This window comes from Gossypium arboreum, chromosome 1, assembly GCF_025698485.1.
Source record: "Gossypium arboreum isolate Shixiya-1 chromosome 1, ASM2569848v2, whole genome shotgun sequence".
NCBI classification, from domain to species: Eukaryota; Viridiplantae; Streptophyta; class Magnoliopsida; order Malvales; family Malvaceae; genus Gossypium; species Gossypium arboreum.
Window position 1 is genome coordinate 52,353,173 of NC_069070.1, and position 17,258 is coordinate 52,370,430.

The 17,258-nt window shown below is 30.3% G+C and overlaps 1 protein-coding gene and 1 long non-coding RNA gene across 2 annotated transcripts; one reads left to right on the top strand and one right to left on the bottom strand.

Annotated features, from left to right (window-relative positions):
* The first annotated feature begins 3,961 nt into the window (after nucleotides 1–3,961).
* Nucleotides 3,962–10,472, top strand: LOC108483723 (potassium transporter 6-like). Its single transcript, XM_017787284.2, has 8 exons — nucleotides 3,962–4,455; nucleotides 4,662–5,151; nucleotides 5,235–5,288; nucleotides 6,391–6,651; nucleotides 6,753–6,805; nucleotides 7,744–7,867; nucleotides 7,957–8,211; nucleotides 9,264–10,472. Exons 1-8 carry the CDS (start codon nucleotides 4,417–4,419, stop codon nucleotides 10,325–10,327), a joined length of 2,340 nt encoding a protein of 779 aa, XP_017642773.1. The 5' UTR covers nucleotides 3,962–4,416; the 3' UTR covers nucleotides 10,328–10,472.
* Nucleotides 10,473–14,472: 4,000 nt separating this feature from the next.
* LOC108482099 (uncharacterized) lies at nucleotides 14,473–16,112 on the bottom strand. The gene is made up of 3 exons (XR_001870823.2): nucleotides 15,846–16,112; nucleotides 15,699–15,755; nucleotides 14,473–14,840 (listed from the first exon to the last, which is right to left on the bottom strand). It is a non-coding gene; the product is annotated as an uncharacterized LOC108482099 (long non-coding RNA).
* Nucleotides 16,113–17,258: the final 1,146 nt, after the last annotated feature.

Genomic DNA, 17,258 nt, shown 5'->3' on the forward strand with positions numbered 1-17,258 from the left:
TAATCCTTTCATTTTATAAATAGTAGTATAGATAAATAATTATTTATTTATAATGATTTTATGAAAACTTTATTAATTATCTTATTTTACTTTTAAATTATCTATCTATTTATTAAAGGGTTAAATGAGTTTATGTCATTCATCTATTGGATCTCAACTCATTTAAGAAGTTACCAAAAGTCTATTTCTTCTAAAAAGTAAGAAACATTATTTTGAGGATTTTATTTTTATTTCTTTTTTTGTATTTTGATAAATCTAGAAAAATAAATCTAATAACAAGAATAATATGATTTAAATCCAAGCCATTCTAAGTTTCACTAAGTCAACATTACCATTTCAACCAAGTCACATTTGATTTTTATATCAATTTTAATAAATTTATTACATGAATGTTTCCGTCTACGTTTTGGGTGTGTCATAACCATGATGATTGGTTTTGCACTGGCTTTGATTTTATGCACATTGTTCTAGTGCTAAAACGGAACAAGTAATACCCTTTTCCGCACCGGTAAAATTTATGGTCCATACTGATCACGCTAGCTAGTTCTGGTCAATTTCGTTCGCACTGGGCAAAACATGATGCACCAACTATGTATGAATAATATTAAAAAATATAAAATTTTTAACTATTTACTATTATACTAAAAACTTAATTGGAATGTATTGAATAATAAAAAAATATTACACTAGAAAGTAAAGTTTAACATTTTTTAAAAAATTGGACATACTTTCATTTTAAAGTATAATTAAAAAACCCACTCACTCGATTGTCAAAGAAAAAAAAATCCTGACTCATCCTTCAACTTCTTTTATCCAAAAAAAAAAATCCTTACGATTGACTTCTTTTTTCTTGTTAATTTTGAATTTATTGAATGCTAAATATTTATTTGTGGAGTTTATTAATAAGTATTTTATATAATTGAAGAATATTTTAAATTTGAAATTTATCCAGCATCATTTATTTGATATTTGTAAATACTTTATATATATTAAATATTTAAAAAAATCGATAAATCTAAAATAATACACCAAAATAGATGGATATTGATACGCACCCGTTCTAGTAGAAAATGACGTGTCCATTGATGCGATACTGACTACCTTGACCATAATCTAATTTATTATAAAACTCTTGACTAAGTGTCACATATTAATATTCTTTTAAAATATAAAAGAATAATATATTCATTCTTTTAAATGAAAACTAGTATTATTATGATGATGTTTTTATCTTTTATACTTTTATAAAATCCTTAAATAAAAGAACTAAAGATCATATATCTAGAATCGAACACGTGTTTAATAAAATTTATATATATATATATATATATATATATATTCTTTACCACTTCAACTATAATCATTGTTAAATGAATTTTAGAAGAAAATATTTTTACATAAAATATGTTCTTTCATCCATATTAATTTAGTACTTATATTAAACATTTAATTGAATTTGTGTCACTCAAATATCAACTTAATTAAGAAATTATTAAAATACTCTTTAAATAAAAGTAAATTATATTATTACGATAATATTTTTATCCTTTTACATATTATAAATGAATAAAATTGAATCATAATAAAATGTGTACCCTGACACAATAAACTCTAAATTTTCAACAAAAGCATCATTTGATGATTGTATACTCTCTTATTAAATATATTTGTTAGTATAAATAATATTTATAATGTTTCTACAAAAGAAAGAAAAAAGTATAATTTCATTCCTGAAGGTGTGCATCGGTAAAAGTAGCCTATATTGTTATTTTAATTATTCTTGTTATGTGATAATCACGTGATTGTCCATGTATAAAATGAAAAGGGAAAATGAAGATAACATGGGCAACTCACAACTTGCCTTGTTTCTTCGAACTTTTTTCTTTAAATTCTTAATTACTAATCAGTTAGAGTTGTATATAGTGGGCCAGGGTTGAATCCCTTAAATTTTGTTATTTGTTGGAATTTAAATTACAACCAAATTTAATAAAAAGAAAATTCAACAATCTTTTATATATGGTTAAAATTTTTAAATTTAAAAAGAAAAAAGACAACTCTACAACCTTCTAATTAATCTATAAAGTTTTGCCAGCTTTAAATTACAAATGATCACTTGCTCTTCCTTTCTCATCTCCCTATTGTTTTCACTTTATAAAAAGCTTTAATTATATGAACCAACATCCCCCTTATAAAAAAAAAGCATCCCTCTTATCAAAAGGGTCTTTATAATTGTTATCTACCTTTCCTTTTTCTTTCCCTTACCAATTTCATTACTTTCATTTATTCTCCTCTTTATTTCCGCCTCTTAAAAAAAAAGATTAGATAATAATTGTATTGCCAAAATATTCAACTTTTAAGGAAAATTTTGATAATATTTGTTTTTTAATATGAATAAAAATGTTATTTATATTTTAATCTAGGTTCTAATGTGATCAAGAATTTAAAATTATACAAATTAATTTGCCTTTATATAAAGTGATTAATTGACTTTTTGACGGTAAAATCGGAGAGAAATATTTTAAGATCTTAAGTTTAAATGCACATATTTTACTAAATTATATATAAAAGACAAAAAAACCTTTTAACTTATATTTATTGTTTTATAAAAATAATAGACTTTTGATAATTTCACAATTAAATTGAGACTTAATTAAAAATAACACCTTTAACCAAAGTTTTAAATAATAATAAATATAGATAAAACAATAATTTCAACAACCCAAATAAGATGTTTTCATAATCCAAACTAATTTAAGGATGAAAAAAAATAAAGTATTGAATTTTAAAAATTAATTAATTATGGTATACGTATAAATATATCTAATTACATATTTCATTCCTCTACTTTACTAAAAATGAAAAGTTAGCTTTTCTATTTCAATTTATAGCTAAAGAAATAATCAATAAATTAAGAAAATTCACTTGTTTACTGACAACTACAATTGTTTCTTAATTTTTATAAAATATGGCATCAGAAATTAAATAATAAAAAGTTAATATTTCAAATTTTGTAAAGCGGAGAAATAGAAATATATAACATTAAATTAGGATAAATAAGTAGAAAATAATTTAGAGATTTTTGTTAAAAATGCTACCCTTTAATGTTGAAATTTGAAAGTATTTTTTAAAGTTAAATCTTAAAATTATATACTAATTTTTTCAAATATACAATGATATATATGAATTATATTTTGTGCAATTTTATGCATGAAATTTTAATTTAATTTAATTTTCACAAATCACTAACACAATTATCAATATAATACAACATTGTGTTTACACATTACATTTATTTTTATCTAATATAAAAATAAAGTGTTATATTTATTTCTTTAAATGCTTACAATTGAAAAAAATTAAAGTTTTTATATATATATATATATATATATATATATATATATATTTGGATTACAATCAAAATTTCATTCGTATAATCGAACCGAATCAAAGTTCATATATCAAATTAAGTATTGGATAAAAGTTCATGTGGTCAATGTTCATGTGTAGTTTTTAAGATTTATTTTTGGGTTAAAATATGATCCAATTCCTATACTATTCATACATTTGAAATTTGCTTCCTCTAATTTTAGGATTTAAAATAGTCAAATTGTTAATATTATTTTTTTGTTAAATTTAAGTTTATTATAATGTCAATTTTAGTTGCATAACTATTAACTGAGTTTATTTTCTTTCAAAATGTTACCTCTAATAAATTTAATAAAAAATTTAATAGTGTTAATAATCAAATTATTATTTTTATCTGGAAGTATTTTATTCAAGGTGAATTAGCATAAAACTACTTACTTTTTGGGCATTTAACCACTAAAGTTAGATGAGTTAGTAAAGATAAGAGTTCTATCTTGGCCTTCTAATGAAGTAGCTTTAAAACTTTGATAACGTATGTTTAAATGGATGGAGGAAAAAAAAATACATTCTGTGTTTTTGTGTATTAATACTCAATTATTTAAAATTTTAAAATTAAAACATACAAAAAGCATCTGTTAAATTATTTAATTAGTAGTTATTAATAAAACAGAAATCCATAAAACTTTCCTCACCAACTACACAGCAAACAACAAGCCTCTCTTTCTTACTCCTTGTTTTCTTTCACGAGAAGCCTCACAAGTCATACGCAAAACAATCATAGCACCTAGTCCTTATTTTTCATGTTTAGATCACTACAAGTTTTTACTACTAAGTATTATACTTGTTATTCACTTCTGTTTTTCTGGGTTTTGAAAGTTTTCCTTGTTTATGCTGTCACTAAAGTTTTGATAAGCAACTCTGTCACTAAAGGAAGAAAGGAAAAAAAGAAAAGATCTTTGGCCTTGACTTCATCTGTTTGCATCTGTATCCCTGTGTATATACTCGAGGAGTCTTCTTTAGCAAATGGGCATTCGTTGAATCTCTTCGGTCATGGATCTGGAGACTGGTGTTTATCAAAACTATGCAAAGGTAAGATGCTTTTTTTTTTTATCAAATTCGTATTAATCGCTTTTCTTTTTCACTGAGAACCCATTTATGTTCTTTCATTAAAGGGAAACACAAATTTGAGTTTGAAAGTAAATACTGAATGATGAAAAAGAAAACTCGTTCAAGGAGTTAAATGAGTAACATTAATTCGGGGTTCTAATTGGATTTTTTTTTTAATATTGTTGCAGAAGGAATCATGGAGAACGGTATTGATTTTGGCATACCAAAGCCTTGGAGTTGTCTATGGGGATTTAAGCACTTCCCCCCTATATGTTTACAAAAGCACATTTGAGGAAGATATTCAACACTCGGAGACAAATGAAGAAATCTATGGGGTTTTGTCTTTTGTTTTCTGGACTCTCACTTTGGTGCCTTTGCTCAAATATGTGTTTATAGTACTTAGAGCTGATGATAATGGTGAAGGAGGGACTTTTGCCTTGTACTCCTTGCTGTGTCGACACGCCCGAGTAAACTCACTGCCCAATTGCCAATTGGCAGATGAAGAGCTGATTGAGTACAAGAAGGATAGTATCGGTTTGGCACCACAATCAAGTTTTGGGTCAAGTTTGAAATCCTCTTTAGAGAAGCATAGGGTGTTGCAAAGGTTCTTGCTTGTTCTTGCTTTGATTGGGACCTGTATGGTAATTGGTGATGGTATCCTCACACCAGCTATTTCCGGTGATTACAGTTTTCTTTCCCTGGTTTCTTGTGGTAATTATGTCATAAACTGGATTGCTTGATTTTTCGGGTTGTTTGTGCAGTTTTCTCTGCGGTGTCTGGGCTGGAGCTATCAATGTCAAAAGAACATCATAAATGTAAGATGCTTTCTCCTTTCTCTTGCTTCGGCTGCACATAACTGTAGCTTCTAAATATACTCTTGGCTAGCCAGAGAAGACAAATCATGGCTGATAACAAAAGCTCGGCTTGTAGGCTAAGTTTCTTGGTACTTTTTCTAGATAAATAATCCATGATGCCAATCCCTGTTGGTGTTGCTGGATTTTAGCACAAAGTGAGATTGTAGGTCCTTTTGATTGCTTCAGTAATTCTCAAGTTTTAGGATGGTTGTCCAGACTTTTCTAAGTTTGTATTATGTCTCTTGGCGTTGAGTTCTTCAACGATTAATCTATATGGCACATGATTTCTGTGATTATCTTCATTTTTCGATCTTGGTCTCTCATAACCTTAAGCATATGTATTGTGGGACCCATAGTTTTTACCTTTCACCTCAAGTTGGTTAGACTTTCCAATCAACATTCTAAACTGGGTCATATACAGTTACATAGTCCGCCCAAGCTAGTAGATTGAATCTCTTTAGTGATATATTTGCCTGTATACTCTGCTTTCAATTTAAACTTTCAGTTTATATCAAAACCACTGACCCACCTTGGGAAATCATATGAGACGTTATGAGTACACACTTTGGCATCAAGTTACTTAATATGCTCCTGCATGATAAGTTATAGTTCCTAAAGAAATGACCTACTAATTGTAGTTTTAAAATAAGCCAACTTATTCGAACCATGTAGAATTTGTACTCATGTGCTAGCTGGGACCCTAGCTTCAGGTTGACACTAAACAACGATTCGTGATCTTCAAAATGTGCTTTTAGCTTTGCAACTAAGTGTTTAGTTGTGCAATCTTCTTCTTGTCCAAAGTATATTAATTGCACTTCAAATAAGCTATTACTGATGCTCCTATGAAATGTTAAAAATAAAGGCCACGTTGAAATGCTTTTGGAAGTTGGTCTTAGTAGAATTTCTAACCGTGACTGCTAATTGTAATTTCTCTTTCAAGTGCATGTCTCCATACAAGTCGTTCTTTATTTGATCCTTGAGATTTTATGCCAGCTTTCTTCTCTTCCTATGTCATCCATATAGCATTCTACTGCCTCTTATGAAGGTTCAACAAATTTTGCAGACGTAGAGGTTCCAGTCGCATGTATCATACTGATAGGCTTGTTTGCCCTTCAACATTATGGCACACACAGGGTTGGTTTTCTGTTTGCACCTGTGGTTCTAATATGGCTTCTTTGCATCAGTGCCATTGGATTATATAACATCACTCACTGGAATCCTCATGTGTATCAAGCTCTCTCTCCATATTACATGTACAAATTTTTTAGGAAAACCCAGAGAGGAGGTTGGATGTCTCTGGGTGGTATTTTATTGTGTATAACAGGTCAGTGTGTGTGGTTTTGGTTATATGTTTATTTGTGTGTATTGCTACCATTTTGGAATAAAAAGATTGATTATAAGTTTATTTACATTTTCATTGTTCAGGTTCAGAGGCTATGTTTGCGGATCTTGGACATTTCTCACAATTGTCAATAAAGGTATATATGCTTAGTTCATGGTTAAGGATTTCTTCTTTACACTAAGTCAGCATTTAGATCTATAAATAGGCGGGCTGGGTCAATTTTGGGTTTAGATCATTTTGAGTTCATATGATTTAGGGTTTAAATATCTCTAGATTCAAGGCATTTTGGGCTTGGATAATTTGGGTTGGACACTTAGGTTATTTGAATTTGGGTATTTTCAAATTCAGATTATTGAGTTTTAAAATAAAATCAAATTTAATTTAAAATCTGATCAAGTTAGATAATATTAGAATTTAATTCAAAGGTAAAAGGGAAAAACACTATATTTAAAAATACATCTAAACATTTTAATTGATATTCTTTAAATTATAGTTGATTTTCTAATATGATTGGGAAAAAAAATATATACGTTTTTACATTTTTGGAACTAAACCGTTTTACTTAATGTTTCCTTGTAGTCATTCGTTTACTTTTAATCAAATTCAACAAAGTTATCTCAATTTTCAATTTCTATACCAAAGAGATTTGAACTTCAAAGTCAAACTTCAAAAAATCAGCGTTTAGGATTAGAATTGACAAGTCTAGTTGCCGTGGTAGGAGTTGTTGAGAAGAGCCAACTGTTCTGTCTCATGGATGATTAAACAAAATATTTTGTTGCCAGTTGTTTGGACTATTGAATTATGATTTTGGTTGACAATGTCATCTTAATTACTTTTTACTTCGTGGTGTAGTTTTGACATTCAGGAGAAAACTACACATCTTCTAGGAAACACATGCAGGCATTTCAATTACCAACTGAGAATTTCATAACTCTTTTATGAAATTTTAGGCATCAGAAGCATTTAATGTTAGACAAAAGAATTTCTATAGTTGCATGCTTGCTGGTTATTGTTCTCTTTTGAATTATGCTGTGATTAACAGCTTTTATCTAATGGGAATTCTCATTTCTGCAGATTGCTTTCACCTTTTTGGTTTATCCATCCTTGATTCTTGCATACATGGGGCAAGCTGCCTATCTATCTCAGCATCATATTATCGAAAGTGATTACAGAATTGGATTTTATGTATCTGTACCAGGTAGGTACCTTAGGTTGTTCTTGACAGTCTAATTTGGATGATAGGTGAGTTTTCAGCTAACTGCAACTATCAAAACGTTATCGCTTCAGAAAAGTTAAGATGGCCCGTTCTGGTTATAGCCATACTTGCCGCAGTAGTTGGAAGCCAAGCTATTATAACTGGAACGTTCTCCATCATCAAACAGTGCTCTTCCCTTGGTTGCTTCCCAAGAGTCAAAATAATCCACACATCATCCAAAATCCATGGTCAGATCTACATTCCTGAGATTAACTGGCTCCTGATGGTGTTATGCTTGGCAGTTACTGTTGGCTTTAGAGACACGAGGCGCATGGGTAATGCATCAGGTATGACAATCCACTCCATAAATGTGTTTGATTGGTTGTATAACTTGGGGCTTCAGAGCATCTTGTGTCTTAGCTTGGTATTCTAGCCTGAACCATGTCTTCATATTTGGAAACTGGAAACATATGGTCTTTCTTTTGGACCCACCAAAACCTGTACTTTATTGATAGATTGCATTTGGTATGTCTGAAAATTCCCCATGTACGATAGAGATCTAAACTACATCAGGCCAATTTGCAACAACTTCAGTTCCTTTTCTCTCAGCATCTGCTTTTAAGAGTTGCATGGCATCCACTAAAGGAAATCCCATACTTCATTTAAGGGCTGGAGTTCATTAAATGGCAAGGGCAAGTCCTGGAGATAGAGAAGAAGGGAACAGATATGAGGTAGTAAGATTAGTGGAATTGGTTAAGCAAGGTAGCTTACCTCAAGGGTAGTTCCAGTAGATGGACATTCTAGTAAACGGGAAGTCCTAGCCTATCCTATTAAGCCGGTTCATCACCTTCATCTTTTGGTTTTCACTCCTTCAGGAGCACTGGTGAGGCCAACAAATCATAATCATAAAGAGTCTATTTTCTAGCAGCTATGGGTTAAATTCTTAATACCCATGCTAACTCTACTAACCACTAAAGTGCCAGCAACTTATAATAATTGCGAGCATCTATACTGGTGCAACATAGACAAGGATGTTTTCTGTTTCCAGCCATATATGTGGATTTGAGATCATGACATTGCCTATATACAAGACTGAAAGCAGAAATGGAAAACGATTCACCTCTTCCTAAATCTAAGGAAATTCTACATGGATTGGTCTTGATATAATTAAAGTTGCCTGAAAGTTTGGCACTAAATTATTGGTGTTTGAGGCAATAGGAGACAGGAGTAGGGAATTTGTTGCTTCATTTATTATTTTAATATTGAGAACCAATGTTACATATTTGATATCCGTCTTTCCTTGAAAACATATTCTGAATTATAAAACGTAAATTGGATAGTCTTTTTGAATCTGCATTTGTACTAGTAATTTTGACTCTTCGTGTTTCTTGTTGGACAGGTTTGGCTGTTATAACTGTGATGCTGGTCACTACCTGCCTGATGTCTTTGGTAATTGTTTTATGCTGGCAAAAGAGTGTATTCTTGGCAATAGGCTTCGTTTTCTTTTTTGGCACAATCGAAGCACTCTACTTCACTGCTTCCCTCACCAAGTTCCTTGAAGGGGCCTGGGTTCCGATTGCCCTTGCTTTCATCTTCCTTATAATCATGTGTGTTTGGCACTATGGCACACTGAAAAAATATGAGTTCGATGTTCAAAACAAGGTATCCATCAACTGGCTACTTAGCTTGGGTCCCAGTCTAGGCATAGTACGGGTTCGTGGGATTGGACTTGTCCACACTGAGCTCGTATCTGGAATCCCTGCAATCTTCTCCCACTTTGTCACCAACCTTCCAGCCTTCCATCAGGTCCTAGTTTTTCTTTGCATCAAATCTGTCCCAGTTCCTCATGTTAAACCTGAGGAACGGTTTCTGATCGGTCATATTGGACCTAGGGAGTACAGGCTTTATAGGTGCATCGTACGATACGGGTATCGCGATGTTCATAAAGATGACATGGAGTTTGAGAAAGATCTTGTTTGCAGTATAGCGGAGTTTATACGGTCAGAAAGTGTTGCTCCTGGTAGTGTTAATGAAGATCTGGTGAAAGATGATGATAAAATGACAGTCGTCGGAACATGTTCTAGCCATACAGAAGGGGTTCAGATGAGGGAGGATGATGCAGACAAAATAGAGGCAGCTGGTCCATCAGAGTTGAAGGAGATATGGTCACCACCACCTGTAATAAAACTGAGAAAAAGAGTACGGTTTATTGTGCCAAAGAGCCCGGAGATAGATACTGGTGCAAGGGAAGAGTTGCAGGAACTTATGGAAGCTAGGGAAGCTGGGATAGCATACATACTAGGGCACTCATATGTCAAAGCCAAGCAAGGATCTAGCCTGATAAAGAAGCTTGTAATTAACTACGGGTATGAATTCTTGAGAAGAAACAGCCGACTATCAACCTATGCGTTAAGTGTACCCCATGCGTCTACGTTGGAGGTGGGGATGATATATCATGTTTAATTTTCTTTTAATGGGATAATTTTGACCATAGAGAAACAGGGAAATGTATCATATACATATTCACAGTTATGCGCAAATAATATATGTGTATATAAGATTTTGAGGAGAGGATGATCAATAATTCTCCTATTCAAAGCATTAAAAATAGTCGGTTTCAATTTGTAAAGAATTCAACCAATAACCAAGCCTAAATTTTGGCGGGAATCACAAATTCTCGGAGGCTGTATTATATCTACAGAGTTATTTGTGTTACACCCTTTACCCATCCCACCTCCGGTTGCAAAGTTTTTCTTTTAAGAATCTAATAAAATTTCCCTTAAAACACATTTCAACCTTCAAGAAGTTTAATTTCATTTTTAAAAATCATTTTGGAATATTTCTTTGAGGCATAAAACGGGTTGCTAGTGGTTCAAACTGATAAAATATTTTGTATGGGTGCAAGGATTGCAAGTCTTGAGACTTGGACAACAAAGTATCGAGACTTAGCTAATAAGTCTGGGACTTGGGCTATAAATCTCGATACTTGTGTGCAAAATTGTAGATTTTAGACTTTGTGTGTAAAATTATGAATTTAATAGTGACATAACATCATATAAATTTCACTCATATTCACTTACTAGCTCATTTTTATGTCATACTTATCATTTTCCTTATCAAATTATTAACTTTGTTAACTTTATTTTTGTCCACCAATTAAGTCAACTTTTCATTTAAATATTCACCAACATACCATAAAAATTTATTTCACATTTTAGTCTAAAACCATAACACATTCATACTTATCTCTACTTTCATTTTCATTAAACTATTTCATTCACTTACAATAGTTTTTTAAGAACTTACCTCTTTTTAAATAATAATAAAAAAAGCACCAAAATCCTCTACTTAACTAATCCAATACTCCTCTTTCATGCTCAATCTCCATAACCCACAATTCGACTCTTTCTCTTTAAAACACATATTATACATAACACCTAAATATCATGTTCTTGAGAAACTTATGTAAAATAATCTTAAATATGACAAAATACATTTTCTTACTTTATTTTTTTACTTTTTCGTACTAACTCGGGCTTTCTCTCTCTATATCATGGAAATTCACTCTTTCCATGAAGAAGATGACGATGGAACTAGGCTTAGAAATGTGTGCTCTACAAGCTTTTAACAAGAAAATGACTTGGGTAGTGTAAACTTTGGATGAAATGTGAGAAAATATGAGAAAGATGAGAAGAGAAAACTTTCTTCTCTTTTAAGGAAGGTGGACGACACGAAGGGGGAAAAAATCAAATGAGGAGAGAAGACATTTCGTCTTTCCTTTCTTTTATTCAAAAGAATTGTCAAAGTCAAAGCACAAAAAAAAATCAAATGAGTGGCCCACTCTTTTTTATGATTTTTAAAGTCCAAAATCTATGGCCAATAATTTTTTTATTTCATCTTTACACATGCGAAATAAATTTTAAAATTTCCGATATAAAATTCTCAAAATGTCCAAAGTATCCTTTAATGGAGAAATTGCACCTTTAGTCCCTTTCTTTTATCACTTAACTTTATTATATCGAATATGTCATTTCATTAAATCCCCAAATAACTTCATAAAGGTTCAAAACAATATACAACCATGTAAAAATTGCTTTTTAATCCTTTCTAAGCTAAAAATGGAAATTTTGAAATTTAATCCCTATACTTTTCATTTCATTCAATTTAGCCTTTTTTCCCACAATTTCACACTAAACTTTACTTCATTGATTTTTGACTTCAAATCAATTTAATTTATTAAGAATTCGCTTTATTAGTCTCGTGGTCCAAATCAATTTAAAATATAATTTTTTTAAAAGACACGTTAATAATATTTATAAAATTAAATTTATATTTTTCAAATATAATGAGAGTTAATTACATGCATTGATTAAAGTAAAGCAAAGATCAATATAAAATTACAAAAAAAGAATATATAAAAGAAATTTTAAAGAATGTATAAGAGCATATATATGAAAACTTTAAATTCTGAGATAATTGTTTGAGTTTCAAAATTCTTCCTTTTTTAGTTATATTTAATGTTTGCCAAATTAATCAATAATTTACAACTCAAACTGAATTAATTTTTTACAATGATGCATAAAGCATTGAAAGGTAAAATAATATAAGAAGCTAAAATGAAAATCATAGTCACGCATAATGTTTATTTACTTAAAATTTCAATATATTTATACATCTCCCAACTCATTGTTGAGATTGTTGGGATATTTGAGTAAGCCCAACTAAATTATGATCTTTATTTCAGTTTTTAGCTTTTTGAGCAACAAACTTTGGGCGTTGTTTAGAAAAATTATTTTGAGGTAATATGTTCATAGTTTGTATTTCGTAGCTGTTACCGAGAAATTAAGCTTGATGATATTTAGCTAAGAACACGAGGGCCGTCATCGGTTCTTTTTATTAAATATGATCAGATATCTACAAAATTATTTTTTAAAAATAAATTAGATAATTCGTTTAAAATGACAATTGTTAGGTTTACGTTAAAAATTAGAAAAAATTCAAATTTGAGAATCAATTATGCATTCTCATAACGTCCAAAATTAATACATTAAATCAATGTTGTCTTGGATTTTGAATATTATAAGTTTGAATTCACCCTAAAATTAAATTCAACATGAATTTATTTAATTGAAAATTTGTGATGTAACATTTTAATTTTATTAAAAAGCAAAATTTTATTCACTGAATTTGACAACATTTTATCACTGAGAACAAGTAACCAATAATTTTGAGGATTAATTACAAAATTGTATAAAACATATTTATCACATGTATTTAAATAACAATTCCAAATAAAAATTCAAACTATTACCTACATATGATAATAAGCAACTTAAATAAATAATTATAATAATAATAAATCTAGGAACGAAACTAACATGTAAACCATTTCTCGAATAAAACTTAAAAGGACCCGCATGTCAACCTGCTTGGATCCATGTATTTTTTTTTTTTTTGTGGAAAAAATGAGATAATTTTGAATTGATTCTTCATAGTTTCTCATCTTTTTAATTTAATCTCTATTTCAATTTAGTTCTGATTCAATTCTAATTGCACACAATTTATATATATGATTATATGTACTATATAATATATGATTTATTTATATTCTTAAATATATAGATTTGATGTTTACTTTTTAGCATATTGCTAATTAATTATAAATATTCTAATTTTAATTTTTTGTATTACAAGTTATTAACCAAATATATTACTTTTATGTTTTAACTAATATTTTTATTCCCTTTTCAATATTATTTAATTAAAATTGTCTCAAACAAAAATATTTTTACTTATCTTATTCAAAAAATTGTAATACCCTCACTTGTCCCAATAGTCAGTACAAGCATGAGACGCTAACAGGATATTTTCAGAGTAAAATCAATACTTTATGTAAGAAAATAAATGATAAAATTTATAAAATTATATAAAAATATTTAAATTCTATCCATAACGAGTTTTGTTCCTTCAAAAAAAATATCCAAAAATCTTATAGTGTCGATTAAAACAAAAGAACTAGGTAATTTGTAAAATATAAGGATGTTACTTAATTTATTAAAGGAATTTATAAGAAATTAAGTAAAACCAAAAGCATTAACTGTACGTTAAGTTGCCGCCTGGGTGGTCAAAGCTCCCGCCTAAACGGTATTGGAGTTATTAGTTTTTCTTTTCGCTAAGGCATGGCTCAGGCCACCGCCTAGGTGATACTAACTAAAAGTGATTGTTCGACAAGGACCCACCTAGGCGGCACTACAACCTTTCACAAGTTCACCCTTTCTTGAATTGTAACTAATTTCTTAAGCCTTCAACCACTAACCATAACAAAAACCAATCTTTGGGAGTTATTAGTTTTTCTTTTCGCTAAGGCATGGCTCAGGCCACCGCCTAGGTGATACTAACTAAAAGTGATTGTTCGACAAGGACCCACCTAGGCGGCACTACAACCTTTCACAAGTTCACCCTTTCTTGAATTGTAACTAATTTCTTAAGCCTTCAACCACTAACCATAACAAAAACCAATCTTTGGGATATTAAAAGTCGCATTTTATTAGTCGAGAACAAACACTGAAACACCACAAACTAGACTTTTACAAACCACATTCAAAAAATAGATCAAAAGTCGCAATCTACGCTCATATAACATGTTCAAAATGAGGTATAACATGTCATAACAACCAAGATATTAAGCTAGCCTGTTAAACCTATACAAAATCAATCTAAAGCATGGAAAACCAAGGCTTGTATACATACATTCAAAAGATATAAAGTTTGGCTCAAGGTCAATAAAAAATAAACAAATTAGAACTATTACAACTAATAGTTATATGAAACATTTATATATGCATCCCTAAATGAGTTTTCTAGTACATGCCACTAGGTATCAATTGCAAATACAAATATTTCATACCATTCAATGTTGATAATGGTGTTTGCTTGTGATTCTCAAAAAGCACCGAGCTTTGATTCAGAAGACCTACTGGAAAAAATAATGGCGCATCAAGCATAAAGCTTAGTAAGATAATATGAAAATTCCATATATACTTACCTTTTAAACAATAATTCGAACTTTATAAATAATTTGTAAAACATTTGAAAAACAATGCTCATAATATCTATTAAAAAATTTAGAAATCAGAAAACCTAATTAGTTTTCAAAATGACAGTCTATAAATAATAACATCTGTCAAGTTCAAGAAATCATTTATACAATAACAAAAATAGTTTGATTTCAGCCCATAGTAAGCCTAAATAAATAAAGAGGGGATGTTAAGGACTAATTGGCCAGAGCCACCATAACAGAAACGCTGAAGCGTGAGTGTTCGAAAACCAGATCAGAATCGCACCAAAGTGCTAGTAACCGAAGTATCTAAGTACTAATAACAAAATACCATAGCACTAGTAACAGAAGTCCCCTATTGTCATGCCAATATCCAAACCATTTTAACTAAGCTACTAGGGCTTGTTTCAGAATCTCTGGAATGCCAATGTTAAAAATCTCTAACCAAGTTTATAGTTTGAAACAATATTCGAGGCAGTAAACACTATATCATGAAATAATAATTTCAACCATAGCATTAAGTTACTAAATCAAGTGTCAAACTCATATTAACTTATCTACAAGAAACTTAACTTGAAAATCATTTACAAAATTGTTTTCTTGTCATTAATCACACTTTCATAGCATTAAGACGTTAACATACCATAACATATTCATATTGATAATAATATCAATTCAATTAGAAGAAATATTAATTCAAAATAAGTAAATTAATGTGTTTTCCAAATATCTTAGAACACTAAAATTTTCGAAAGTGTTGGAGAAGACTAAATCTACCTTAATTAACAAGCTTTTCCTTTCCCTTGCAAGCACCCTCCTTTCATTCTTCAATTTCTTTCATGAACAATAAATAACCATTAACACACAATAAACATGAGACTAAGCATGGATGAAATGAAAACTATAAAATCTATACATGAATACCTCTTTTCAACTTCCTATTACATTTTCTCACATTAGGGCTCAAACCTTAAAACACTTGAATGATGGAAATTATGAGGGATAATGCTCAATAAAGGTTTAATGATGATGGATTTAAAAGAAATTGATGGAAAGTGATGAAAAATGGTGAGAATTAGTAGTAAGAGAAATGAGTAAAGAAAAAGATGAAGAAATGTGGAGAACCTTCTCCCCCTTTTTATGGTCGGCTGGTATAGAAGGAAAAAGATGATGTTATCATCTTTCTTTTAACATCTTTTATAATACTAAATATAGTCAAATGGTCAAACACTTAATATTATTTAAGCATGTGACAAAAATTTGAAGTTTAAGGATTTAAAATTAAATAAAAGACTCAGTCATCACCAAAAGTCTCTAATTAATCTAATATTTAATTTCATTTATGTTCTAAATATCTAAAATATCCTCGGTGGAAAAATTACTATTTTACCATTAATTTTGTATTTTTGCCTGATTAGGCCGGTAATAATTAAATTAGCTAAGATTTTTTTAAAGGCTTCTTAATGAATTAAAATTAATTTAATCCCTATAAAATGCTAATTTTATCATACCAAAATTTTACTAAATTTTTCAATATATTTGTATACAATAAATCGAAAATTTTGGGTGTTATAACTCTCCCCTCTTTATAAAAATCTCATCCACGAAACTTACCTGTGTTAAAAAGTTGGGGGTACTTTTGATCTGCCATAATTCTTTGTGGCAAATTAGGTCCTTTTTGATACTTACGGAGCTTGTTTTTTAACAACCAAGTAATGCTTTTGTTAAGTTTTCATTCCAAGCATGTAGTTAGTAAATTGAGTGATTAGGAGTGTTTTATGACATTTTAGGCTAATTTGGGCCTAAGGGATGACTAACATGTTGGTTGAGTGTGTAGGACGTCGATTTAGGCCAAAAAGTCAGTGGAATACTCCCTCTGTTGCAACATATTGCTTGGATGTCATAACACGACTTTCAAAATACCTTAAGAGCATATTGTTGACCATGTTGCAACACACACCAAGGGATGTCACGACACTGTAACACCCCTCACCCGTATTCAATGCCGAAATAAGGTTACGAAGCATTACCTGACTTACAAAATTATAAAATATACATTTAGCATACATTTTCTCAATTCAAGCATTCATTATTTAATCTCAATCAATTTGTCCCTTATACGAGCCTACGAGGCCCTAAACATACTTTGGGAGTGATTCGAGACTAAACCGGTAACTCTAGAAACTTTCACGAAACTTTGAAAATTTTTCTCAAAACAGGGGACACACGCCCGTGTGGCTAGGCCATGTGTCTCACACGACCACTAGACACGCCCGTGTCCAACCCCGTGTAACTCACTGACTTGGGTCACACAGCCAACACACACGCCGTGTGCCC